At 48.8% G+C, this 25,778-nt stretch overlaps 10 protein-coding genes across 10 annotated transcripts; 4 read left to right on the top strand and 6 right to left on the bottom strand.

Annotated features, from left to right (window-relative positions):
- Positions 1 to 178: 178 nt before the first annotated feature.
- Positions 179 to 1,584, bottom strand: N7484_000376 (CCDC90 family protein; the record flags this gene model as incomplete). The annotated part of the gene is made up of 2 exons (XM_057110797.1): positions 179 to 360; positions 414 to 1,584. 2 exons carry the CDS (start codon positions 1,582 to 1,584, stop codon positions 179 to 181), a joined length of 1,353 nt encoding a protein of 450 aa, XP_056978023.1.
- Positions 1,585 to 2,741: 1,157 nt separating this feature from the next.
- N7484_000375 (right handed beta helix region domain-containing protein) lies at positions 2,742 to 4,199 on the bottom strand (the record flags this gene model as incomplete). The annotated part of the gene is made up of 1 exon (XM_057110796.1): positions 2,742 to 4,199. The coding sequence occupies one exon, from the start codon at positions 4,197 to 4,199 to the stop codon at positions 2,742 to 2,744; it is 1,458 nt and encodes a 485-aa protein (XP_056978022.1).
- A 740-nt stretch (positions 4,200 to 4,939) lies between these two features.
- Positions 4,940 to 6,201, top strand: N7484_000374 (chondroitin AC/alginate lyase; the record flags this gene model as incomplete). Its single annotated transcript, XM_057110795.1, has 3 exons — positions 4,940 to 5,567; positions 5,623 to 5,649; positions 5,705 to 6,201. The coding sequence occupies 3 exons, from the start codon at positions 4,940 to 4,942 to the stop codon at positions 6,199 to 6,201; spliced, it is 1,152 nt and encodes a 383-aa protein (XP_056978021.1).
- A 1,449-nt stretch (positions 6,202 to 7,650) lies between these two features.
- Positions 7,651 to 9,858, top strand: N7484_000373 (fungal specific transcription factor domain-containing protein; the record flags this gene model as incomplete). Its single annotated transcript, XM_057110794.1, has 4 exons — positions 7,651 to 7,826; positions 7,884 to 8,673; positions 8,726 to 9,351; positions 9,405 to 9,858. The coding sequence occupies 4 exons, from the start codon at positions 7,651 to 7,653 to the stop codon at positions 9,856 to 9,858; spliced, it is 2,046 nt and encodes a 681-aa protein (XP_056978020.1).
- Positions 9,859 to 10,150: 292 nt separating this feature from the next.
- Positions 10,151 to 11,721, bottom strand: N7484_000372 (uncharacterized protein; the record flags this gene model as incomplete). The annotated part of the gene is made up of 3 exons (XM_057110793.1): positions 10,151 to 10,806; positions 10,860 to 11,400; positions 11,467 to 11,721. 3 exons carry the CDS (start codon positions 11,719 to 11,721, stop codon positions 10,151 to 10,153), a joined length of 1,452 nt encoding a protein of 483 aa, XP_056978019.1.
- Positions 11,722 to 12,018: 297 nt separating this feature from the next.
- On the bottom strand, positions 12,019 to 12,864 carry N7484_000371 (fatty acid synthase subunit beta; the record flags this gene model as incomplete). Its single annotated transcript, XM_057110792.1, has 3 exons — positions 12,019 to 12,339; positions 12,514 to 12,614; positions 12,672 to 12,864. The coding sequence occupies 3 exons, from the start codon at positions 12,862 to 12,864 to the stop codon at positions 12,019 to 12,021; spliced, it is 615 nt and encodes a 204-aa protein (XP_056978018.1).
- Positions 12,865 to 16,507: 3,643 nt separating this feature from the next.
- On the bottom strand, positions 16,508 to 16,723 carry N7484_000370 (uncharacterized protein; the record flags this gene model as incomplete). The annotated part of the gene is made up of 1 exon (XM_057110791.1): positions 16,508 to 16,723. The coding sequence occupies one exon, from the start codon at positions 16,721 to 16,723 to the stop codon at positions 16,508 to 16,510; it is 216 nt and encodes a 71-aa protein (XP_056978017.1).
- A 1,075-nt stretch (positions 16,724 to 17,798) lies between these two features.
- N7484_000369 (Dyp-type peroxidase) lies at positions 17,799 to 19,808 on the top strand (the record flags this gene model as incomplete). Its single annotated transcript, XM_057110790.1, has 8 exons — positions 17,799 to 17,833; positions 17,914 to 18,133; positions 18,184 to 18,491; positions 18,553 to 18,648; positions 18,711 to 18,821; positions 18,897 to 19,017; positions 19,075 to 19,450; positions 19,504 to 19,808. 8 exons carry the CDS (start codon positions 17,799 to 17,801, stop codon positions 19,806 to 19,808), a joined length of 1,572 nt encoding a protein of 523 aa, XP_056978016.1.
- Positions 19,809 to 20,322: 514 nt separating this feature from the next.
- N7484_000368 (uncharacterized protein) lies at positions 20,323 to 22,380 on the bottom strand (the record flags this gene model as incomplete). Its single annotated transcript, XM_057110789.1, has 1 exon — positions 20,323 to 22,380. The coding sequence occupies one exon, from the start codon at positions 22,378 to 22,380 to the stop codon at positions 20,323 to 20,325; it is 2,058 nt and encodes a 685-aa protein (XP_056978015.1).
- Positions 22,381 to 23,613: 1,233 nt separating this feature from the next.
- N7484_000367 (Dyp-type peroxidase) lies at positions 23,614 to 25,411 on the top strand (the record flags this gene model as incomplete). Its single annotated transcript, XM_057110788.1, has 8 exons — positions 23,614 to 23,663; positions 23,716 to 23,905; positions 24,002 to 24,279; positions 24,329 to 24,427; positions 24,484 to 24,609; positions 24,669 to 24,748; positions 24,811 to 25,098; positions 25,149 to 25,411. The coding sequence occupies 8 exons, from the start codon at positions 23,614 to 23,616 to the stop codon at positions 25,409 to 25,411; spliced, it is 1,374 nt and encodes a 457-aa protein (XP_056978014.1).
- Positions 25,412 to 25,778: the final 367 nt, after the last annotated feature.

Raw genomic sequence — 25,778 nt, 5'->3', positions numbered from 1 at the left:
TAATTGTAGGTTTGTAATGTATAGTGTGGGTATCTGGATCTATTGGTGATGTACAGGTGACTCATTTGAAGAGTCATCGCTTTAAAAAAGTAGAAATGGTGTACAAAGGACTGGCGGTTGCGTGTTTGTTTGTATAGTTCAAAAGAAAGAAAAAAAGAGGGGGATTGGCTCATGATGTTCAGCCCAGTGATTCTCCAAGGTGCTCCACTGCGATAGATGGTGTCTTAGTCTTTATTGGGGTTTCATGGATGACCCGGGTTTCTTTTGTGACCTCCTTGACAGGTTTCTCAACCTCGACTGCCTTGGCTGGCTCTTGCGGCTTGCGAGTAGAGGCGTACTTGAGGAACAGAATCATCATGACTGCAAGATGTGTTAGCATTGAAGATGGAATCTTGACGGGGAAGAAGACTTACAGGCACAAGTGGCAACTGCCATAGCAGCGCGTCTTGTCAGAATCCATCTAAGGCCTTCGATCTCGCTCTTTCCATCGCTGTTCAGAGAGACAGTAATCTTGTAATTCAACTCTTGATCTGATGTGTCGATAACCCGTTGTTGCTCACGAGTGCTCATCTTGTGGTCATTGAACATGCCCTTGATCTCATCCTTCATACCAGCCAGCTCCTGGTTCAGGCGCTGGGAGAGTATATCTGTCTCATGCTCCAGCTGGCCCCGAGAAGCTCTTTGCCTTTGAACCTCAGAGGCACGGGCTGTTTGAAGCGACTGCTGGAGCTCCGAGCACGCTGCCTTGAATAAATACGATTCATTTTCCTCGTCAGATTTGGAAGTCAAGCTCTGCTGGGCAAAGTCGAGGTTCTTTTGTAGAATGGTTCGGACGGCTTTCATAATTGTCGTGGATTGCTCGTGCGTGAAACCACCTTTAGAGAGGTCTTGAACGAGGGAGTAGGTATCGAAATGGTGGACATATGGCGCTGGCGACATGTGTGGCGGTTTGTGTTCGGCGTTTGATGGGTCCGTTGGGGTGAGATACGTCGATGGAGAGGGCATATGGTAGACTTCTTCAAAGGAGCTGTTGGTATTTGCATATGGAGACATCTGAGAGATCCCTTCCCCTACTTCTTCAAACGGGAATGAAGCTGAAGCGCTTGTTGTGGTCTCAGCATCCGATCCTTGCTCTTGGGGTTGCGCCGAGGCAGCGGAAGCATTGCTTTTGGCAGAGTCAGCTGCAACCTGCTCCGACAGATATGAACCTGCAGCATCGGCTGGGTCTTTTTGTGACTCCGAAGGCTGTGACTCAGCCTGTTCTTGTGGCTGTGGCGGTGGTTGCGATAATGATTGCTCCGATGACGAGCGATTCCCCTCTGTATTGTCTACCTCCTCACTAGCTGCCCCTGAGGTTTCTGCCGGTTGTTTTGAAGAATTGTCTTCTGAGTGCAGGGGTGGGGGTATATTTGGTTCCACGGCTGGTCCATATCGTCGATGGTAGGCTTGCTGTTTGCGGCGGTGACTGGTGTGAAATGACCTTCGGGGCCTAGGGAGCGGAATGGCGCGTATTATTTTTGGTTCACATGGTCGGATAGCTCGAATGAGATTAGGGTAAAGGAAGGGCAACCGAGGTGTGGTCATATTGAAGGAGAGAGTTGCAAGAAGAAAGAAACCTTTCCCGTCGGCGAAATGAGTGACTTCATTCCCCCGCGGGAAGAGCTGATTACCTAACCGGATTATGGTTAACAGGATCCCTCCGCCTTGATTGGTCGGTTGGCGGGTATACAAACTAAAATGCATTCAGCTTCGTAATGGATTTTGAACGCCCTGTAATCGTGTCCTATTGTATCTTTGATAATTTCAGCTAAGAGACAAGTTACCAGGTGAGGTTATTATGTCATTGTGGATAACAGGCCGTTGGCGACGGTCGCAATGGCCGAGCCATTCGACATGAATGGCTCCGCACGCCCGGTGACAGTGACAATAATACCACCTCCAAGAAGAACGAACGCAATTGGAATCGCTATAGGTAGAAAATTACCCACCACCGACTGAGTTGTGCTCGCCGAATCTAGGCCTGGAAATATTGCGGTAGGTATCAGGTTAGAAAAAAGAGGGGGCCGACGAAGAGGAATTGGAAGACGAATGTGCCCGGATCGATCGTTACTTCAGTAGCCGTGGAACGAGCATAACATACTCGCCGTAGAACACCCCCAAGCATTCAAAAGCGAAGAGAATGGCAACGGAGCTCACCAGAAATCCGATCACTTTTTCACTAGGTATTCCTTAGGAACCTCCGGCATACACCAATGTTAAGATGAAGCAAATGATGCCGGCCATGGCCACGATTACCCCAATCGGGCCCTTTCCAATAGTCAGACGCCCCCTTCTGTCCGTCAGTCTCCTCTGTCTCTCTCTGTGATCATTTGCCGGCCTTCCCACTGTTAGTCTCTTCCGGGTTCCCCACTTTTAATACCCCACATTAAAATACAATCACCTGCATGTCGATACTATATATTTTCCCCGTTCTAGATCCTTGAAATCTAGCAATAGAATTCACAAGGTTAACGGAACCCCACCCTTCATACCCTGCGCGCCCTCCGCTCCATGTAGGTCTAAATCGGCACATCTCCTATTTAAAGACCGGCATCATGCTTCTTTTCTGTCGCCTCAGTTCAAGGAAGTGATGTGAATGAACTGCTTCAAAAATCTCAGATCTTCGGGAATGACGTGCAATTAATAATTTAAATCAATCCAACTACCAAGACTTAATATTGTTCTCACCACTGAGGAATGGTCTATATCCCGTGACCCGCGTATGATCCAATATTTGGCTTCCCTCTGGGTATTTCTGCTCCCCAAAAATCCTTTCCACCGTCATCATTAATTATTGTTCCTTTTTTCAGTGCTCCGCTTCCTGCTCGGAGCTTGTAACCACCTAAACCATCCAAAGTGCTGCTGTTTTGTCCGGCTTCAACAAATTTCGGGTCTCCCTGGAATTCCAGCCACGATGAAGGCAATTTCATATTCTGGAACATATTTGTTTGGTACTCAATATTTGCGCCAAACGGAAGAGTGGAGTTCTCGGTTGCCACCACGATATTGTTCGAAAAACGAGTTGAGGGGGGCAAATGAAATTCAAGGTCTTTGTCGGGGCAATAGACGACATTGTTGTAGAACCACAGAGTTGGAGCATCACCATTACTATAGATTCGACAATCATTTTCGAAGATATTATATCTGACAATCTGCGTGGCGCCACCAGGGGAGGTGCCACAACCGTCACAGTTCAGGAAGATTCCCCCGGCGTTGTCGTGGCTGTAGTTGTACTCGACTGTGCATGTTCCGGTGTTTCCCCAATCGCAGTCAAAAGCTTCACTGTCAATCTCAGACATAATGGATCCATACACAATATTGTACCGCATTACCGCATTATGGCACCCGAGTACCCAGATCCCCGCAAAGTTTCCGCCGGAGTATGGGTATGCTCCATACCCAAGGTCTCCAGCAACGTTGTGATCAATCAATGGCGATATCGCATAGGAGATTACAATGCCGTCACCACCAACTTTTTCAATCTTGTTATCGTGCACTCGTAGATTTTTTCCCTGATTGTCGAGTTGGCCGAGGCGTACTTTAATGCCACCCCCACCACAGTTTGAAAGATCATTGTCATAGATCTCAACGTCGTCATAGCGGGAGTAGTTGGCGGTTCCTTGTAGTAATATGCAGGCGGAGTTGGAGAAGTCGCTTGCATAAAGTCGCTTATTTGTATTCCCGGCAACAGTGTCGATGCGTAAATTCCGGATTGTAATACCAGCGTGGATGCGACCGTCAGTCGCCTCCACATCAATACCCTGACGGCGACCTTCTTCCTCAGCCGCATTCGTGAGCAAAAGATCAGAAATTATCCAGTAGTCAACGTTCCGAAGGTAGACGGTCGCATTGAATTGACCTTCCGCGTCAATTACGGGGAGTCCCCCGCGGCCATATCGAGTGACGATGATGGGAGACTCCTCCGTTCCACTGCCCCGAGGCATCAGTTGACCTGTGCAATTCACTTCAGATTTGAAAAGAAGCTTATCACCGGGACTGAAGGTGAAATCATTGACTAGCGATAATGACGTGTAGGGACGAGTCTGTGAGCCATCCGGGGCACCTGAGCCGCTCCATGAACAGTCAACATAGATCAATTTGGCCGATACAATTGATGAACTTGCTAGCAATGCAGTCAAGAGCCCGAGTGAAGTCTTCATCTTCGATATGTATCTGTGCAATGCTATATTCTCGGAGGCTTTGATGGCTACAAGAAACTCTTCTATATAAACAACAGGAAGCTTGGGATCAGAGCATGCCCAGAACTTTCATGTTCCAGCGTAACCTCATCCACGTTGCGACCTGATAAGAACAGGTTGAATCTCAATTGTTGCAACTTATATTTACAGTCGTATCTTTATGGCCCATTCTTTCCTAGTATTTGCGCCAAGACAGGCCGCGTCTTGAGATGAAACCATCCCCGCTCGTGGCTGGGTGTTTACCGAGATGTTCCGCACGCGATCAGATAGAGATCCGGGTTTCCCACAGATTGCAAACTGTGCACGCGCTAATGCACGGCACTTGATACAGTATGTGTCGGCAATCGAGACGAATCCGACCTCGGAATTTCCGTGTACATTTATTATGACGGCAACGGATTCTGTAACGTGATTAATACGACCCAGCCATTCGCGTAATCGAATTAGAGTTAGTGCTCCACTAGATACCCCCTGTATCATGTTGATCTTCATACCTGGCAGTCCTTCAATATCACTACTCGCCTACTACCCACTCGGAAATGGTCGTGGTAAAACCATAGCGAAGGTAATGCTTTGCAGTAAGATGATCGGAGAGCTAAATTATAATTTTCCCCGTCTCCGTTTTCAGCGATATTTTTTCACCTTTATTGGAATATCAGCATATTCCCAATTTATCTCACTCTGATGAAGCATATCCCACAATGAAGTTTATCTTCACTTTGAATTTTGCCTTGTGCCTTTTAATTAGGATTGCAGCCAGTGCTCCCTTGGATCCGAAACTCTCAACTCCGACGGAACGCTTTCAACGTCGTTCGACATGGGTCCACCCTGGTGTGATGATTAGCCAGGAACAGATTAATTACTTCAAAGCAAAGGTGGCTGCCTCTTCGTCACCTTGGCTTGCGGCTTATGATCAGCTTCTTGAACAAACGGGGGTCGCGGATAAGACATATACGCCCTCACCAGTACCAACCGTTGTCTGTGGATCGTACAGCAACCCTGATGTCGGATGTTCCGCCGAGCGCGAAGACTCTCTTGCGGCGTATGGCAATGCCTTGGCATGGATTGTCAGTGAAGAGCAGTCATACGCAGATAGAGCTATTGATATTATGAATTCTTGGTCTTCGACTATCCTAAGTCATAATGATACCAATGCGCCAATTCAGTCCGGCTGGGTCGGATCAGTCTGGGCTCGTACGGGAGAACTTATACGGTATTCTGATGCTGGCTGGAGCACCATCCAGATCGAAGACTTTGAGGATATGCTGCGCACAGCCTACATGCCATTTGTGATTGGTGGCTCAACTTATAACGGAAACTGGGAGTTAGGTTGGTAAAAGTCCGAGTCATTTCAAGATAAGAACACTAACCTAGCGCGCAAAAGTCATGACAGAAGCCGCTATGTTTATGGGTGTGTTTCTTGAAAAATTCCACTGCATACGATACCGCCATGGAGCTCTTTGAAGCTCGCGTTCCTGCCTATATCTACATGACCTCTGACGGTTCTTTGCCCGTTTACCCGCGAGGTATCACTACCGAGGCTGCCTTGATCAGCTATTGGGAGGGACAAAGCACATTCGAAGCCAGCGGTATGGCACAAGAGACATGTAGAGACCTGGAGCATACGGGATATGGTCTGGCATCCATCGCACATGTGTCCGAGATGTCACGCATCCAGGGTACAGATTTATACCAGACTTCTATCGGCACTCGTCTTCAAGCGGCCCTTGAGTTCCACACGCAGTTTTCCGAGGGTGTTGATGTTCCATCGTGGCTCTGTGACGGCACTCTCGATTCTACCTTGCTCTCCACGACGGAAATTGGATTTAATGCATTTGCGACAAGATTGGGATACACAAACTTGACATATACTGACGAGTGGACCGTTGCACGTCGGCCGGCCGGAAGTAATGGACTTTTTGTGGCATATGAGACCCTCACCCATGCCAATAATCCCAACTAAACATATTAACAGCGTATTTTGTGTTTCCCATGTGTCTACTAGACGGTTTGTGTTCCGTGATCTTCACTCTGTACTCGTTGGGTAATGTCAAATTTGTCAACATAGGTTTGGATCAATGTGTCCGCGACTGGCTTCATGGGAAGCAGCTGTTTCAATGTCTCCAGCCACAGTATCACGTGCCAGGATACCAAGCCGATGACCATCATTGGCCAGAGAATAAATTTTGTAACGAAGAGTATTGATCGCCGGGCTCCTGATCTTCTGAACAGGGTAGGACCGAAGCTCGGCAAACTAGCACTGGTGAAGGGATGCTCGATGTTCTTTAGATGAGATGGTTGGTGTTGCATACATGTTGGTAGAAGCTGAGAAGATAGCTATACCCATAGAACTTGGGGATGGTCTCTTCAACTTTCAAGTGAGTAATTTACCATTCCAGTCGGAAAAGGCCAGGGTCTTGCCGCCGGCTCTATCAACGAAACGTTGTATGCAAGGACATTACAGCGCTACCCGACTGTTTATCGCTGGAAGCTCCATGCACCGAGGATGGGGTTGCTAGGTCGCCTCAGTAAGTATGCCTATCGGCATTTCCTGTCTTCGAAAACAGTGTACCCCTAGGCCCGTACCCGAAACCAGGGTGATATGTATTAGGATAAGCGGTAAGGTATCAGCCAGTTAGGTATCTATATAGATTACAACCTAGCCAAATATGGCTTAAACTGTTACCGGTTACGAGCCGAGAAACAAGCTGTGCGTGCTGAAGGAGTAAACTGTTTCCGAATTTTACTGTAAGTCTAGTGAAGAAATATGTGAAAGGCTGAAGCTGGCCTGATTGATCTAGCTAGACCAAGAACTATTTACAATAATCTTAGAGAGAACAACGGCCGTCTCCTGCAGGAGGCAGCCCGCCGCAGCGGTATAGGTAGATGCACGGAGGCAAGATATACTACATCCCGCCAGGACACTCTCCGTCAACATATCGATTATTAGACTCGCTGGCCTATCCCAAAGACGCTAGGAGATCGCTGCTGCTAATTCGATCCTCGGTTAACACAATAAGTCCGAAGTAAATGGTAATTTATGAAAGGGGCTGGTTACGACGCGATTTACACCAGATCAAGCAAAATCTATCGGTCGCAAACAATTTGAGGCCAATTTCGATAAGGAGCAATTTGAAACGTGGATCCAGGACCTAGAGACGTAGAGGATCGCCTATTTGTGAGTTCAGCGATCGTACTCAATACAAGAACTCGGACCTCGCGTGCCGAACCCCGCCACTTATCACCACCACCATGATCATTATCACCCATCAGTCCATCATTGATCCTCTTCCAATCCATCTGCTCCTCGAATATCATCACCGTAATATTTATTGTGTTTCATCATGCAAAAGACCAGGAAGCGTCCCCGTCTCAGTTCTGAAGCCGACTCGACGACACCTGCCTGCAATCAATGTCGGTCGCGCAAGGTCAGTCCTCTCATCACTGTATGGATGGATCGAATAGTAAATCAGCTCCATTCAGATTCGATGCGATCGCAACCAGCCGGAATGTTCCGCCTGTTGCAAAGCTGGCGTTCCCCTGCGACTTTTCCGCCTCGTTCAAAAGGACCAACCCCGCCAGACAACTGTGCGATTTCTCTGAATATTATTGTTATGCAAAAATGTAAAAGGCTAACATAGTCAGATTAAATGACTTCTCGTCCGTCCTCAGCCGATTAGACCACGTAGATCGGTCCCTGGCGCGCCTGTCGCAGCAAGTCGAGTCGTTGACCGCAAATTGCATCGTGACCACAGAGCCGCTGCCCTTGCCCACCACTAAAGATCGGAATGGACCAGAGATGAACAGGGAAGAAGGGCCACCGGAAGATATGGCCTCAGAAAAGGTTCTCTTGACTGTGGGGTGTGGCGAGCGTCAGTATGGCTATCCCGCTGCACTGTGCTTGTTCCGTGCCTCGCAGAAACTGCTGGGGGCAGCCCTGCATACCGAACCTCCGCTACGCGGTCCGCTGGCAGGAAGAATGGGAAATCCCGCCTTACGACCATCGTTGCTGCGTCATTACGAGATGTTTCCGTTTCGACGGGGGTGTACCGAGCCGCCCATCACCAGTGACCAAAGACCCATCACGCCGCCTCCCCAGGATGTCCTGTATTCAGTACTCGATCGCTACTTGAATCACATTAACCTTCATACTCCTGTGTTTGAGGCTGGTGTCTTGTATGAGACCATTCCGAAGTGCTACCGATCCAATGGTCCTTCTGTCCACCGGTCCTGGCTGGTATGTTTGAACAGTATTGTCCTGCTTACCTTGCATCTCGACACCCGTGTGGCCCGACGATCTGGCCTTGATATCGACCCATGGAGACAGCATTCAGAGGTAATTTCAAACGCTTTGAACAACTGTCGCCGTGCCTTGGCCGAGCTAGACGCGCTGTCGCAGCCAACAGTGGTCAACATCCAGGCTCTCATCATGCTGGTAAGGAACAGGGCCCTGTAGGTATCACGAATGGCCAAATTGACTATGACAGGCTCTAGTGGCGCGAGAGTTCTTCATTAATGCGGTATTCGAGAAGGTCTGCTCTGCAGCCTGTAAAACAGCACGGTCCATCGGCCTCCACCGGTGCGTCGGGACTGTGAATGACAGTGCACTGCAAGCCCGCCAGCGACTCTTCTGGATCTTGTATGCCATGGATAAAACCCGTGTCTTCCTCAGCGGACATTCTCCCGATCTATATCTCTTTGACTCTGAGTTCCAACCCCCCCCACCCACCCCGCTGATACCCGTTGAGATGCAACTCCACTCCACCGCAGCACACATGATGGCTGTCTGGGAGGAAATTTATATCGGGCTATACTCGGCGCGAGCAGTGTTCTTGGGGGCAGATCATCGGCGCGAGCAATTGCATCGGTTGAACCGTCTGTGCGACGAGCGTTTACCGCCACTTCCGTCGCTGGTGTCTCGCGACCCTGGCCTGCGCCTGATGCAGCTGGAGATCAAATACTGCTACCATGTCACCAAGATTCTGATCCACCGCTGCCACCGGACAGCCGAGGAATGGCAGGTAACCCGCGAGCATGCCGTATCCGCTCTCAAGACCATAACGGATGTCTTCGAGGAGCCTGTAACACCAGGCAGTTGTATGGTTCTGGGCCGGTAGGTGCTTTCACACCCCTCACATCCACTTGAAGCTGATCAATTACTTGTAGGATGTTCCAGAACTACCCACTTGTTGCCTTTCACGACCTCTGCGCGCAATACCTGACGGGGGAGGGTGCAGTCGACCTCGCGGCCATTGTTCCGCAGCTGATCAGGGTCCGCGACCAACTGAGCTCCTTAGAGAACAAGGATATACCAAATGCATATGCGACGAAGCTACATCTGGGTGTCGCTTGGTGCACCGAATTAATGAGCATGATCACCGACTCGAGTGAGGCCTTGGGGCCAACACCATGCCTGCTGACCCCGTCGACCATTACTGATATGGGAGACTTTCGGCCATCTGCGTCGGTCGGGCATGACTCCGCGATTTACTTGCCTGGTACTGACAACACGCTGATTCGGGAGCAAGCAAACATCTTGGAGACATTTGATTCGCCCAATTACTTCTTCGACCCGGCACTTCTTGAAGTTCTGCTCTCAGAAGGACATTTCGCCCCGTAGATGCCGAATTTATGATCATGAATTTGTTTACGCTCTCTTTAAAAATATCACAGGAGTTTCAGCCGTGCGACTGAGATGATTTCTTAGGCACGACAAAGTGGCTGGTATCACCGTACAGTATATGGTTTTTGTATTAGAAACTGAATGAATAACCACCTTATTACACATTGGAGGCCAGTCATCGGGATATGGGAATTGTCTAGAAGCGGTTGGCAACACCTGAAACAGGTAAGCCTGCAACCACTGAGGCCAATCCTCATTCCGTCCTCCGCAATCCTTCTAGGGTCATCTTTCAGGTTTTGTTGGCCGACATGCGCGACCACAGTCGAATCTTCTGCCCAAACAGATAGAAGATGACTGGGACTGGGGCCAAAGCGACGGCCAGAAACGCCAACAGACTGGTCGCCCAGGGAAAGCCCAGCCGGTGGTACATAGCATTGGCAAAGAGAGGAAATCCGGCCCCGAAGCAGCTCCGGACGACGGTATTGGCGGAGATGGCGCTGTTCGCGTAGATCAGGTACACGTCGACGATATATTTCAGGCCCGAGATAAAGGTGGCGAACATCGATGCCGACACCAGCGCCGGCGCAATGATCTCCGCACCCCAGGGGATACTAGGATTGCTTGTCCACGCGAACCAGAACAGTCCGATGGGGAGTCCGACGGCGCCCACGATCATCGGCGGCAGACGACGCTCCGGCACCACCTTACCCGGTGTCGAGTTGACCTGGTGGGCGAAGATGGTCATAGACCAAGTCACCATGCCCATCAGTCCTAGGATGATGCCGACGAAGAGACTCAGGAAGGAAAGTGATCCAATTTGGGGCTTCCACCCACGTTCCTCTACGAATGAGATGGGGAAGCCCTCGAAGAACAGGAATAGCAGTCCATAGAGAAAGCTCATGTACAGGGTAACCAGCATCATGATGGGCTCCGTCGCAAGAAGAGCTGTATGAAGAGTGAGTAGGTGTGGGGGCATGATCTCGAGGGTCACAACTTACTCCACGGGCGCAACAGATAAATCTGCGCGAAGGACATAAACGTTGTCTCCCCTTCCTCTTCCATCTTACTATGGAGTGCCCAATTCTTGGTTTGAAATCGTAGTCGCGCCGCCTTGGCCGTGAGCAGCGTGGGTGCATAAGTCTCGGGCAGGACGACCCACGCGAGGATGGAGAAGCTATAGGCGGCGATCATCGTGACCCACATGGTCCATCGCCAGCCTAGATAGCTCTCCGTGATAAAGTCGCCGACAATGGGCCCGATAACGGGACCCACGAAGGCTGTGGCCACGAAGCAGTCTAGCGAGATGCCTCGACTGACTGCGGTGTTCCAAACGTCTGTCAAGGCTCCCCCTGTCACAGCCATTGACGACGCCCCGAAGGCGCCGCTGAAGAAGCGTGAGATCAGAATGGTATAGAAGTTCTCTGCCACTGCAATCGGAATACAGAAGGTCGAGAAGAGCACGACACCGCTGAGAATGGGCCATCGCCTTCCGTACTTCTCAGACAGTGGGCCAAAGATCAAGGGACCTGTGACAAACCCCTATTCGTAAACAACGGTTGTTAACTTCAAATAATGTTAGGGTACACAAAACTAGGGAGGACATGCCATCAAAAATATGGTAGTGGTCGTCAGAATGGCCACCTCGGAGCTGATGTGGAATTCTTTCTCCAGTGAGGTAAGAGTGCCACTCATGATGCTGGACCCGATGTTGACGATCAAGGGTAAAACAACGAGTACAAAACTGATGAACCACCTGTACCGGAGGGACCAGTTATGGGGGTTTTCCGAGTCACAGGGGCCATCCCATTCTACCACCCACGTCGGCTCTGGGGGGTCGGGCCCCGTCTCGGTGTCGGGCATCGCGTTGACCTTTATTGCGGAATTTCTCAATACGCTGTGGTGAGATTTGAATTGATTTTGAGAGAAGAGAATTGACAGAGGCGATTGAATGAAGGTGTCCGCCTATATGTATCCGTCATGCGGAGTTCGGCTGCCGCGCCCGAGGAGAATTACGTGCGCATACAAGGAATAGGCATTTACGATCCATTGATTGGCAATGTTCAGGGGTGGAGATTACTAGTCGGAAGTACGGCATACACAGAGAGGGAAATGATAAGCACATGAACGGCATTTAAAGGTGATACTTATACTCAAAGATTAAGCGGCCAGGACCTCGCCCAGGATGGGACTGGCGGTCAACCGATATGCATCCTGAATGTACTCTAGGCTCAATGAGAATGGCTTGCCCATAACATTGGGAACCAATTTCCCAATAAGCCGTTGAGGGTCGACGTCGCCGTCGCGAATTCGTTCCTCCAAAAAGCTGCGGTACGAAGGCACCCCGTCGCGTAGATACGCCAAATGAAACGGCACATCGATCCCCTGCAGTGGTATCGTGACTGTGCCACGCTGGAGAGTGGTGGGACTGGCCAGCTGTTGGGCTTCGGAAACACTCCGCGACACGACGCTGAGGCTATCCTTCGAATGAGGATTTTCCGCTACCCCCGGGAAATGGCTGCGCCATTGGGAGCTTTGGCAATGTAGTTGAGGATAGCCCCCAAGGCATGAAGGTTATCCAGCTGTCAAGACAATATAAGTACCCGAAGATGGCCCTGAAACAGAAGGAAACTTACCGTTCCTGCACGGACATACTGTTCGCCTTCCAAATTGAAGTTGACAATCTCCAGCAGTCAGTGCATTGGTCGTCGTCGCGATCATCTCCACCAGGTTTCTCAAGGCCCATTTCGTGAAGACTACAGCGACAGGTTAGAAAGTTAGCCGGTTTTGCAAGAAAGTGGCCTCCAACTTACACTTGCCGACGCGTGTGGGATTGGGATTCGCAGCAACCATGGAGAGGTTGGTGCGTCCCTGGTCTTCGCGCTCAATGACCAGTTGCATCGCGAGTCCACGAGAGAACACGACCTCGAGCAGATCCTCAAAGCGCATGGATTCAGCAAAGGCTGACAGCGCACTGTATTCTTCAGGGAATGGCCGGCAAAGCATGTGCCCTCCTGGATGACTCCGCGGTGCTTCAAGTCTGTCATGGCCACCTGCTCGGGTAATATGATAATTGGCTGTGCGAACTGGGTAGAGAATAACAATCCCCGGGGATTGGAAAAGGTATACGACATGCTCTCGCTCGTCAGGTCCTTGATGATCGGCTTTTTGATGATCTTTCCATCCAGACAATATGAGTCGATCGTCATCGCCATATAGTTTGATCGTACCTGTCTGCCACGCTGACCTCCGAAATACACCGCAAGTGACTTGGGATTGTTTCGAACAAGATCTAACACCGACCACCCTACGTAGCGGTTGATGTTAGCAAAAAAGGGGGAATATGGTATCAACAGGGTCAAATATAACTTGCCGAATTTCGCAACGAGAAACTGGTCCGCATCGTCCCAGACCTTCCTTGCGGCCGAACTGGACCGGTAGGACGCCATACCCATACCCATCGACTAGCTACCCTGTCAAGTGAAGATGTAGACAGTGGGAGCCTGGTCCACTTATGCCTCTGCGCGAAGGACCGTGTCCTGTGTTCGGGCGTTGACTGCTGCCACGTTCAACAGAATCCTTCCTTCAACAAGGCCGATCTGATCCCCCTGAACGTCCAGTTGATCGCCTGGCAAGACCATACCCATGCTCAGCTAGGAGGATAAATGCGGTTGTCGCGCGACGGGGGGTGATTTCTCACCCGCTCTCACCCTGCTTCTTACCCTACCTATTGCGCACTCACCCTTCTCACCCCCGGTTGCGCGACGCTAAAGCAGCTCTCACCCATTCCTCGCCCTGGCGGCACCCACTGGACTACTAGCTGCTTTAAGGCTACACATATATCCCTTAGAAACATTTACTACATAGTTACTTCAACGTGACTCAAAGCACATACGACTAGGCTGTGCCATGACCCGCATGAACCCGCACCCGAACCCGTCCATCCTCCCTATGGGTAGGGAAATGGGTCAGTCTGTTTAACCCGCACGCGGGTTGAGGGTTCTTATGGGAAAACCGCGCGGGTTTGCGGATTACCCAATGGGTCGTCAAACAGGACAAACATGGAAATAGCTCTCTCTGCATAAATTATGTAGTATTTACTTGTATTTGTGAATATTACTAGTACAGCTTAATTGGTTTTAAATAGAATATTTGCTAGTGAATCGTTGAAGTAAATAATGTATAAAGTAAATATACCCTAATTGAATAACCTGAAATTCATACGCGGGACCAAAACATGTATAAATAATAGTAATTAATCATATAAATAATAAAATTTATCAAACCAGTTTAGGAAAAGTGTTAAGAGTTTTATGCAAAGATGGGCTAGCGTGGGTAACCCGCAACCCAACCCGCAACCCAACCCGCAACCCTCCCCATGCGGGTTGCGGGTTGACTTGGCCTACCCATTTGCGGGTTATGGCACAGTCTAATTAGTATTCGTCTCTGTCTGATGGGCGAAGCCGAACTTCTAACGGTCGTATAGAGAGTCCTAATTCCACCCCTTTTATAGTCAGTATTCTAAACAAACAGCATGATAAGCAAGCGTACTAAGGTAGTTTGAAAGAAATTCACGGCACTTCTTTCTCTCCAGAGCGCGCTTTCGATTTGCTAGTGTGGACATATTTGAAGAGGAAGATAAGGTTAACCATAACATACTACGGAAATTTGCCGTATAATTTATAGGTGAAACCTTTTCAGTCTTCGACTTACTAATTTTGGTCTATTTATATTCTCAAGAGGCGTTAGACAGATATAGGCGCCTCGCTAACGCGTTTTAGTACTCGTACGTGGGCGTGCCGCCGCAGGACATTAAGAAAATATGATTCAAAACCAAAGGTCATCCTTCAATTCCTCTAGAAAAAAAGAATCCATTGAATCGTAACCGAAATTGACATCATGGCTCTGCGGTATTTAATGATCATATACTAGGGTAGTATCGCTAGGGGAGTGGAAATGGCCAATCTGATACTTCCCGGACTCTGGGGGCACAATCTCTAAGCAGCAATCTTGGGCGAGGTAAGTTTGTCAAGATTTCGAAAACCACTATCTAACAAAGAAAAAGGAACATTCCGTTACCACTTACTTGGTTACTTATCTAAAGAAGGTTGCGGTTTCGGACTATGGAATTCTAGGCCCTAGGATGACAGCCGTTGCGGCTGCGAGTTACATCCAAATTAAGGATATCAACAGTAAAGGGTAAGTTACATTGATTCACACTCAAATTCATTTCTCATGGGGATAGAACTACTGTTGTATCCTGCGATATGCAAGGAGCCATATACGCATCATGCCATACCACCGAAACAATCTGAGCCCACGGGACGCTTGCTCTCAAATACCTAAACTGGATGAATGTTCCCGTGGCATCCACTACGTCAGTAGATCAGTATGTGGAAACGGGAATATCTGAGAATGATACAGCCACGCCTGTATTACCACAACTAAATAGCATTCCTTGGACACTACATGGATTTCTATGCTACTTTGTTGTCCTCATTCTACTATACTCTCCCAAAGTCCGGAGGCCTTTAATTCTGTAGACTCTCGAATCATTCAATTAATGGATTTGCGATCAGCAAAGACCCAGTTGCCCCCTATTTACCTCATGTAATAGAACGTAAAAGAGACAAGCTGGTCAAGAACAATTGGTTGTTTGTTACATTCTATGAATTAGCTCTTTAGAATCACCGGCGCTTAGTGGCAATACATGCCAAGCGCGGGCGCCTTTGATTGTATTTTATTTCAGTGTAGTTCTATGTTATACCGTCTGTCCCACTTATAATTACGCCGAATGCGTCGTGCAGAATCGAGCGTGTTGTATTGAAGATCATTCTAATTCTGTCAGACTCGACTTTTAGAGAGCCTAGAAGAAACCTCCAGGCTCGGCTACTCCACCTCAGCGCTCTGGCTCGATGTTAACACCCGAAGAATGTATTCGTGAGGAAAAACGTGTGGCTGGGCAGAAATGTGAGAGGTTCGTTAGAATGTTTTATACGGGGGGCGGGACGATGGGCGGTACGGAGCTGCTCCGGGGGATCCCCGCTACGCTAATCATTCCTAATTGGGTTAGGTTCGATATTGGACCAAGCCCAAATATTTTAACGTAACCTTACCACAGAATTCCCTAGCTCTCGGCCATTGGCTGCGCTTCCACAGTGCATGATTCACGGGCCGTGTTTGCTTTTTCTTCTTTTCCATCCTTCAGCGTGCTTTTGCTCCGAATTATTCCGAGGAACTAGAGAATCTGTTTTGACTCAATGGCAACTTGTATCCGATGGACATTGAGCATGAAGTTGGAATCAATTTGAATCCCTTTTCAAGCTTAGCCTGCTTCTCCTCCTCAAAATGGCGTCGTATGAGGCATTACTAATTGCTTATCTATTACAAACTACATTCGTACACCCCGATTGCGAACACTTGAACTGTGCTTTTCATTTTGTTGGACTTGGTATGTATGACTCAACCACTTCCAAGGCCTCGAACGTAGGCCCAAAGCATCCAAACATTTAGCTGTAGAGCATAACAGATCGCTTGCATGCCAAATTGACAGTAACCCTTATCCTCCAATGCGACCCAGGAGTCGTAGAAGGCTATTTACTCAGAGTCGCAGCAGGTCCAGCATCCCTAGAGCGTATCGATTCAAACGTTAATCATTATTCTCACGGAGCAGGCCTTTGAAGTCAAAGCTTACGTTATCGAGCTGGGATTTCTCAGTGTCAGGAGGGCACGAGTAGGAGTCCTTGGTGTCTTTGCAAAGGTTCAGGCAGTCGACGTCGGCCAGGGACTGCTGAGTCGCACTACCGGCAAAGGCAGTAGAAACAGCCAAGGTCAGAGTGGCGGTGAGGACGAAGTAGAGATGCATCTCGGCTGTCGGGTGGTAGAAATTAAGCTTGATGGGTAATGACTGGCTGTATTCTGCAGGGATCTCGGGATATGAAAGGCAATACTTAAATAAGTCGAACGCCTTGCCAAGACTTCGAAGGTCTCAGTTCCGATGGTTCATGCATTGTATATTACATGTAAGCGATCAGCAGCACTAGTATCAATAGATTCGATCCATCAAACCTAGCTATACACCGCTGATCATGCATTGTATATTACATGTAAGCGATCGGCAGCACTAGTATCAATAGATTCGATCCATCAAACCTAGCTATACACCGCTGAACATGTAATCAATACCTAGCATACGTCAAACATCGGCCTCCCCGTGGCTGTAGCTCGCCAAGCTGGATCGTCTGGCCAAATATGCTGGTGGATAGCCTTCCCATGCACTTGGGTACAGCTGAGCATTTGGATTAGGTATGTGCATTCGGAGATCGACATTTCTAGCTGAGAATTTACACATCACTCAGCATTCCCCCCATCTCATGTATCACTGACATCATAAAAATGGTATCTCAGTCTTGGAATCATACAGTAAATCTATCCATAGCATGCTCCATCACGCTTTACCACGATGTAGTATTGTCAGAAATAAACCGGCACATGAGGTGACATCAGCTACTCGACTAACACAGTATCCATCAAGCGAGCTATGGACTCCTTACCTCCGTGGTGATCTCATAAAGCTGATCCGCAGTGGTAATTGCCTCTCTTATGATTCGCTGCAAGCTATCTTCCTGCTTGCATGAAGCAAACCATGATATCACGACATGGCTAGGCAGCTAGGTGGCTATATGCATTTTGCCTCTTGCGGACTCCTGTGAGTCTTCCCCCACCTCTCTGCACCTGAGGTTACACCGCCACCTGGTGCATGCATGCGCTGACATTAGTTTCTTAATCCTGGCCCACAAAGACTCTCTGACCTTTCTTCCTTATAAAATCTTCAATCGGCTGCAATGTTTTCCTTTATAGCGGATATTTTGCGCGCGATCTACAATCTAATATTGGGTCGACCAAGTAAATTACTGTTGGGTTCGAGTCAACTGAGCAAAATGGTGGACCAAGGTAACCTCCAGGGAGATGTCTGGTAAGTCAAAGAGGCTCAAACCGCTACTGCTTCGCGCCCATTGATGGGCTTTGGGCTGTCCTTCGAATTGACAAATTCAGGCCTCGTCTTCCTAAAAAATTCGAGAAGTTCATCTTCTTTCGGATTACCAATCCTGCGGAGTTCAAGAAAGCACTTCCACAGATGGCTGATTACATCACCACGGCCCAGACGACTGTGAAAAACCGTGAAGATATCATGAGAAAGAAAGCCGATGGTAGCAAGGAGCTCATTAAGATGGTGTCGATGAACATTGCCTTTACGGCTAGTGGTCTGGCCAAGGTAAGCATTGAGAAAACAGCTGTAAGTGAATACATGCTTACTTTCAACAGCTTGGTGCAGAGAAGTTCAACGACGACATCTTCAACGGTGGCCAATTCAAAGACATGACTTACCCAGAGGAGGGCGAGAAAGCTGAAGACCACCAAGGCCTCGACGACCAGCGGGATTGGGCCCCTGAATTGAAGCCCAGCAATGGTTTCATTGACGGCTGTCTCACCGTGACTGGTGACACTCAAGATGGCATTGAGAAGCTGACCCGGAAGACATTCGACTGGGTCTTCAACATCGGCAATGACAAGCAAAGTATTGAAAAGGTCTTCAGCAAGGACGGTACCGTCTACAAAAACCATATCGAACAGTCAGTTTTGCCAACCCCGTCAAAATACCTGGCTTGTACTAAGATCTATCTATTGCGTTAGCTTCGGATGGGTGGATGGTATTAGCCAGCCCCTTGTCAAAGGGTTGGACGACACTTCAGCATACAACGGCAAAGGAATGAAGCCAGTCGACCCCGGGTAAGTCATAATCATCTCAACTTGTTACGCGATCCTTCGACTCTAACTCTGTGGTATCTCAGAGTGTTCATTGTCGGACATGAGGGCGATGAGAGTAAGACTCCTAAATGGGCCAAGGACGGCAGCTTCATGGTTTTTCGCATCTATGAGCAGCTGGTCCCCGAATTCTACCAGTAAGTATCACGATCGTGACATTGTCCTATAAAGTGCTGTGTGATGTTTCAGACTCAATTAACCTTCGGGTCTAGCTGGTGCTCTCAGAATTGCCCTACTGCAGACGAGGAGACCAAAAAAGCTCAAGCAAAGGGGGAACCGGTTTACTGGACGAACGAGGCGCTGGATGAAATGGGCCTGTTCTCTTCACGAGCGGTAGGACGCTGGCCTGGCGGTGAGTACTCACAAGAAGCAATCACTTTCTGTCCTTAGTCGATGCTCAAGATACTGATCAAGAGGAACGCATTAGGTGCTGTAATGGAGGAGCATCCTCTAGTAGACCCCAACTCGAGGCACTGCGAAGGAAAATACAGCGAGGACGAGTTGAAGGCGCTGAACCACACGGATGCCTTCAACTATAATCCCGTGGACCAGACCAAGTGTCCTTATGCATCCCACATGCGCAAGACTGGCCCTCGAGACGACTATGCTGAATACGCCAAACACACCATGCTGCGCCGAGGAATTCCTTATGGGCCATTGTGCGATCCTGATGAGAGAGGACTTGGTGTTACTAAGACGGAGCGTGGTCTGCTGTTTGTCAGTTACCAGAGCAGCATCGAGAACGGATTCGTCACGCAGCAAAAGCGTAAGTACTTCTCAACGACTTTACGAAAACTGTCCTTTTCTGACGCTCTGCAGGATGGGCCAATGCTCCCAACACCCCATCAGACATGGCTCAACACGGTGGAGGTATCAGCCAGGGGATTGACGCCCTTATTGGCCAAGTTGCGCCACATCGACACGGGAAGCCCGATGCTTTTGGAATTAATGCCGTATACCAAGATCCTCCTAAGATTCCCTTCCCTAGCACGGACGTTACGAAAATTGCTTCCCAGCCTTTTGATTCAACTGTTGATCTGCACAGAATCATTGTTCCTCACGGCGGAGAATACTTCTTTGCTCCATCGATTTCTGCTCTGAAAGAGTACCTGCCCAATGCCTAGGCTGATTTCAGATGACTCGGTTTCTTTAAAGTCATGTTAGTGTCACTGCTTATACTTCATAGTTTATAGGTGACTAGCTCAAGATGATCAAAATTTCGAACCTATAATATTGCCCTAAATAACATTGTTTTAAGAAGATTAACTGCACCGTCACAATTCTAAATTCTCTTCTTCATCCATACATGCATCAGCCATTCTTGCCATCAACACACATTAGAAATTACTTCTTTGCTCCATCGATTTCTGCTTGGAAAGAGTATCTGCCCAATGCCTAGGCTGATTTCAGATGACTCGGTTTCTTTAAAGTCCTGTTAGTGTCACTGCTTATACTTCATAGTTTATAGGTGACTAGTTCAAGATGATCAAAATTTCGACCCTATAATATTGCCCTAAATAACATGGTTTTCTGAAGATTAACTGCACCGTCACATAATTCCAAATTCTCTTCTTCATCCATACACTCATCAACCATTCTCACCATCAACACACATTAGACATTAGGTAGTTGAGAAATCTATTCCGGCACAACGCGGACGTTCTCAGAGTGACTGGGGACACCGTCCTTAAGGACGAAAAGCATGTAGTAACCAGGCTGAGCAATACCAGCCTCAGCAGGGAGCTGGAAGGTGTACTTGTTGTCTCCAGTCTTGGTCAACTGAACACTGACACGGCGCTGATCAGTGTTGACAGTGTGGGTAGCAGAGCCGTAGCGAATGAGAGAAGCAGTCTGGTCAACATCACCGGTAGTAGTAACCTCGAAGGTATCACCAGCCTTGCCCTCGTTGGGGGAAACGTTCTCAATGGCGGGACGGTCGGTCTTTACGCTTCCGTCAGCGTTCAAGAGGTAAGGAGGAGTGTAGATTTGCCCATCGAAGTGGTTGGCAGCGCAATCTCCGCAGAGACCACCACCAGCGCTGAAGACAGTACCATCGCGAAGCAACAGGGAGAGACTGTGGTAAACGCGGGCAATGCTGTTCTTCTGCTGCTTGATCCACTTTCCACCGTTGGAGCCAGGAATGAAACGCTCCGAAACGTATTGGCTGCCTGCTTCGTTGAAAGGAAGGCCCTTCTCTTGTCCGCCATTGACAAACACAGAGCCATCGGGCAAGACCACGGAAGAGTGGAAAGTACGCTTGTAGTACATTTGGTTCGAGGTCTTCTGCACGGTGGCATTCTGGCCAGGCTCGCCGATGGAGATGACAGCAGCATAGTTGGTGGCAAGCTGGTCCTCGTAATCGGGAGAACCACCCATGGCGAGAATCTTGCCGTTGTCGAACATGACTGCATTTCCACACATAGCGTCATTGTCACCAGTGCGCTCTCCAGCAGGAGAGACATCACCACTGCCACCTGTGTAGTACCAGTTCATAGCTTTGCTGGGGCCGGCCTGGAAGGCAGTGGCATTGGTCCAAGCGAAGATCCAGCCGTGGTTGTCTTGTCGGTAAGTGCGAACGTCATTCGTGAGCATGGGCCCGGCCTTCGCATTAGGAATTTCAATCCATTTGTTCTGGATAGGGTCGTAAAGCTCGCCGTCCTTGCCACGGGCAGCGACATCTCGTTGGCCCAAATCCGCGCCGTCGCCGCCAACTCCGCCACTGAATGATCCACCAATAGTAAAGATGCGTCCATCAGATAGGGTCGAGGTTGCCTGGTAGCCACGGTCGATGTTCATACCAGCTGCAATGTACCAACGATCAGCAGCGGTGGAGGTGTTGAAAATACTGGTTCGACGTTGGTCGGTTCCGCCTGAGACGACGAACTTTCCGTCTGCGTCGATGGAGATACCAGGACAGAACATGTCATGATGAACATTCTCAACATCTCGCTGAGTCACAGACTTATTCGTTGGGTGCCATGTAGCTGTCTGTGTTTCACCACCCGCGCTGTTAACAAAGATATCGTATCCCCATGAAGACCAAGTCACCACTGCGCCGGAGATGGGGTCAACTGCTGCAGAAACGGGGACCAGAGGAAGGTCAATGGTTGGACCCCAGGCACCCAAGGACGGATTAGGTGGGATGAAATCAGTTTGATAAATCTCCAGATCCGCAATGGAGACAGAGCCTTGCGTGGCAGACAGACGGACCCAGCTCGCCTTTTTAGGCTGGAAAGCTGAGAGCTTCTGGGCCTTGTCAGGCCACCAGGTACCATATGCAACCTCCTCCCAGTTTGTACCATCGGTACTGACGGAGATCTGGTGCTCTTCAATCCACTCGCCCGCGTCGTCCTGTCTAGGGACCATGGTCAGACCGCTAACGGCATGTTCTCCTCCCAGCTGAATCGTGATGTTCTGAGAATCGCTAGCTGAGCTGGTCCAGATGGTGTCGGTCGAGTTGTCGGCTATGTCCTTGCAGCGATCGGCACCGGAGGAGCATGTAATCTGCCATTTGGAGCGATCGATAGTGCTACCCTGTGGCAGAGGTTGCGACACGGTAGCGATATCCCGACCACCGATACGAGCAGTGTCAGGGGTTGTGCCTTTGCTATACAGGTGCTTGAGACGATCAATGTCTCGCGTTGCTACCGCTACTGTTCCCAGCAGCAGGGCTCCTGCAGACAATGCGTATCTCATGACTGGTCGAAGTGCGCTTGGGCGGCAAAATGCAGGAGTTTAAACAAAAAAAAACTTGCAGATTTAGGAGTCACAGGCTCATTCAGCTGCGGTCCTTGATGCTTATAAAATCTCTATTTTGAAGTCGTCATAGACCTAATGGTCCATTCATATTGCTGTCTCGGCATACCATCGTTGGTGGGGAAACGAATGAAACATGCAACATTTCTTTTTTATTCCTGCAGTAAGGTGCAGAATCTTGTCACGTATGTAAAATGTCGTCTCGCATGTACTGTAACCAGTCAGCAAGGAGCGCCAAAGATACCGTGCATAATACATGCGCCTTCATTCCGATACGAACTGATGTTTGCTGATCAACGTGTTGATCTTCGATATATTGAGAATATCTCAAGATTGAGACTCGAACTACCGTGTTTTCTGCATTCAACCTATTGAGGCATGCCAAATGGTAAGCGGAATGTGAACTAGGTTTCTGCAAGCCCTGAAAACCCGTCGGATGAACCTTAACGGGCCGAACCCGAGTCAGACATTAGCCCAAATACCTAAGGGCGATTCCAAATAACTTATTCATCTTGACCGCCCCTATAAGTACAGAAGCTCTGTAATTATCATCTTAGGCCTTACAGTGCAACTGCAACAGGAATACTAGTCACAATTTTAGTCTATACAGTACAGTTTAGCAGTCTAGACTCGAAGATCGTAATGATCGCGCAGATGGACACCATACGCAGGGGCGCAAGCTGAACTTGTCTATGTAGCGTTTCCTTGCAGCGCCCAGCTAATGGCTCAATGTATAGTTTGTAGTAGTCGACCAACGATATCCAGTAGACTTGAAAGTCCCCGGCTTCTCCGGCTGCATACCCGGATTACAAGCAAGGGTCCTGCGGGGCTTATATTTCGCACACATGCGCATGTAACATTGAGCGTTACTGTCAGAGATAACAACTGCGTAAACAGGGTTCATCTCAATACACGTACATATCAGTGGGGCTAGAAGTACGGTGTGTACGCATTCGGCGAACTCCGTCATACGCAGAAACTATCTCTGTACTGATGACGACATGTCATATGCCCAGGTGTGGCATGGCCAGGTGCGGAGGAGATTGCAGCAGGTGCGCAATTATCCACATAAATCCACGGTGTATAAAGTGAGTCAGAAGCAGCAGGTCTTGCAAGACATTTTTAAGGTTCAAGTGTCTGTTCAGCATCACTTCTGAACTTCATTCTTACATTATGGTTCAAACCGTGCCTCCCAACCTTGATAATATTCAAGGCGATATCTGGTGAGATCCCCCGTCCAATATCACAGCGATTCTTTATCCTGACATGCATTAGGCCTGGTCTGTCGAAGAAGTACGAGCAGTTCTTCTTCTTCCAGATCACTTCTCCCGATGCCTTCAAGCCGAGTCTGAAAAGACTCCTGGATGCTAAGAAGATTACGACGTCGAATGATGCTCTGAATAACAGGAAGAAAATACATGAGCTTAAGACCTTGAAGCCGGGTGAAATGCACGATGTTGCGGCGGTGAACATTGCGTTTACTTTCAAGGGAATGAAAAAGGCAAGCATCCATCATGATCCTAATGGATCGGAGCCGCTTCTAATTTTGCTTTTGGTATAGCTCTTCCCCGAGGCCGTCGGCGGCTTCAAAGATGATCCCTATATCAAGGGAATGCAAGGGGATTTGGTAAACGAAGGCAGAGACAGAATCGAGGAGTGGGATGATGCCTTCAAGGATGGTGGCGTTGAAGGTGTATTCTTTGTTTGCGGCACTGAAAAGAAGGTCAAAGAGACCACCGCAGAACTTGCTAAGGATTACTTCAATGAAGCCCATGGAATTAAACACGTCATTACCATTGATGGACGGCAGCGAGATGGTGAGATGGCAAAGCATGAGCAGTAAGTCTTCGATTCCTCAGTTAAGGGTCTCAAACTAACTCCGTCCCAGCTTCGGCTTCTTGGACTCCATTTCGCAGCCTCGGTTGACCAACTTCGACGAGAAGTGCCAGGAGGGCGATGGCAACTACCAATTTATGTGTCGTCCTGGGTGGGTTTTCTTATCTTCCCCAATGATTCAAGCACTCACTGAATGTGGAATGATAGTCGCATCATCCTGGGACACGATGGAGATATGGACAACGAGAAGAAGCTCATGCACCCGGACTGGGCCACAGATGGCAGCTATCTCGTCATCCGTAAATACCAGCAATTTGTCCCTGAGTTCAACAAGTAAGACAAAGCCCTGCCTGACCTTCTAGCTGAATAGTAACTGACTGCGATATTTGTAGGTATTTGAAGGAGGAGTCTCAGAGGCTCCATTTTACTGAAGATCAGCTGGGAGCTCGACTGATGGGTCGCTGGAAGAGCGGTAAGCTGCAATTACAGTTCCTTGTTTGAGTTAAATTTCAAGATGCTAAGGCAGGATGACAGGTTGCCCTGTTGAACTGCACCCCGATCAGGACAACCCAGCCGCTGCCAGAATGAACGAGTTCAACTACCCCACTGACAGCCACAAGAACTGTCCATTTGCTTCACACATGCGCAAGGTCAAGCCCCGTAGCATCGTCAGCGATAGAGACATGAACGATATCATGCGTCGTGGTATCCCCTATGGCCCAGAAGTGGAACCCGATGAGACCGAGACCAAGCTAGACCGAGGTCTCATGTTTACATGCTACCAGTCCAGTATTTCCAACGGCTTCCAGTTCCTGCAAAGAAGTAAGTCATGCCACACCAGAACCTTCAAATATGTATTGACTATCTCCAAGGCTGGATCAACCTGAATACTTTCCCAGATGAGAAGTGGAATTACACTGGTGGCGAAAACCCAGGACAAGATTGTATCGTCGGCCAGCTTATCAAGCGGCCGCAGAAGCCCAAGCACCATGTGCTTACCACGGCTATCACCAATGGCAAGGGAGAGCACAGTACCACCAGCTACAAGCCCTTTATCCAGGCCCATGGTGGAGATTACTTCTTCTCTCCATCTATCAGTCTTCTTCAGACTATGGCCAAGCCTAATCCCGTCTAAGGACTAAGTAGCAAGCGCAAGGTTACTCGGCGTATATGGCATTAAAGAATGTTGAACAGACGTCGAGACTTCTGCGGATTCAATTAGCTTTAGTTACGTTCCGGATCACCAATTCATTATTTATCACTACGGATCGGTCCCAATATGTAAGAAGCGACTTGTAGAACATTGATCGCTTTACCGTTTACTTAGCCTTTAATAAATCGATCAGCTTCCGTAAAGTCTCTAGGTACATCTATACCGATTTTATATTCCCATCAACACTGTCGCTTATCAAGGACGGGGCATAGTCTTGCTTGGATTTGCCATGACCATAATCAATGGTGATAATGTTTTCCACAGAATGAGCATTGAATACAGAAAATAC

The sequence above is a fragment of the Penicillium longicatenatum genome (assembly GCF_028827895.1).
Source record: "Penicillium longicatenatum strain IBT 33135 chromosome Unknown contig_11_segment0_segment0, whole genome shotgun sequence".
Classification (NCBI taxonomy): domain Eukaryota; kingdom Fungi; phylum Ascomycota; class Eurotiomycetes; order Eurotiales; family Aspergillaceae; genus Penicillium; species Penicillium longicatenatum.
This window is presented reverse-complemented; position numbering and strand designations above follow the sequence as displayed.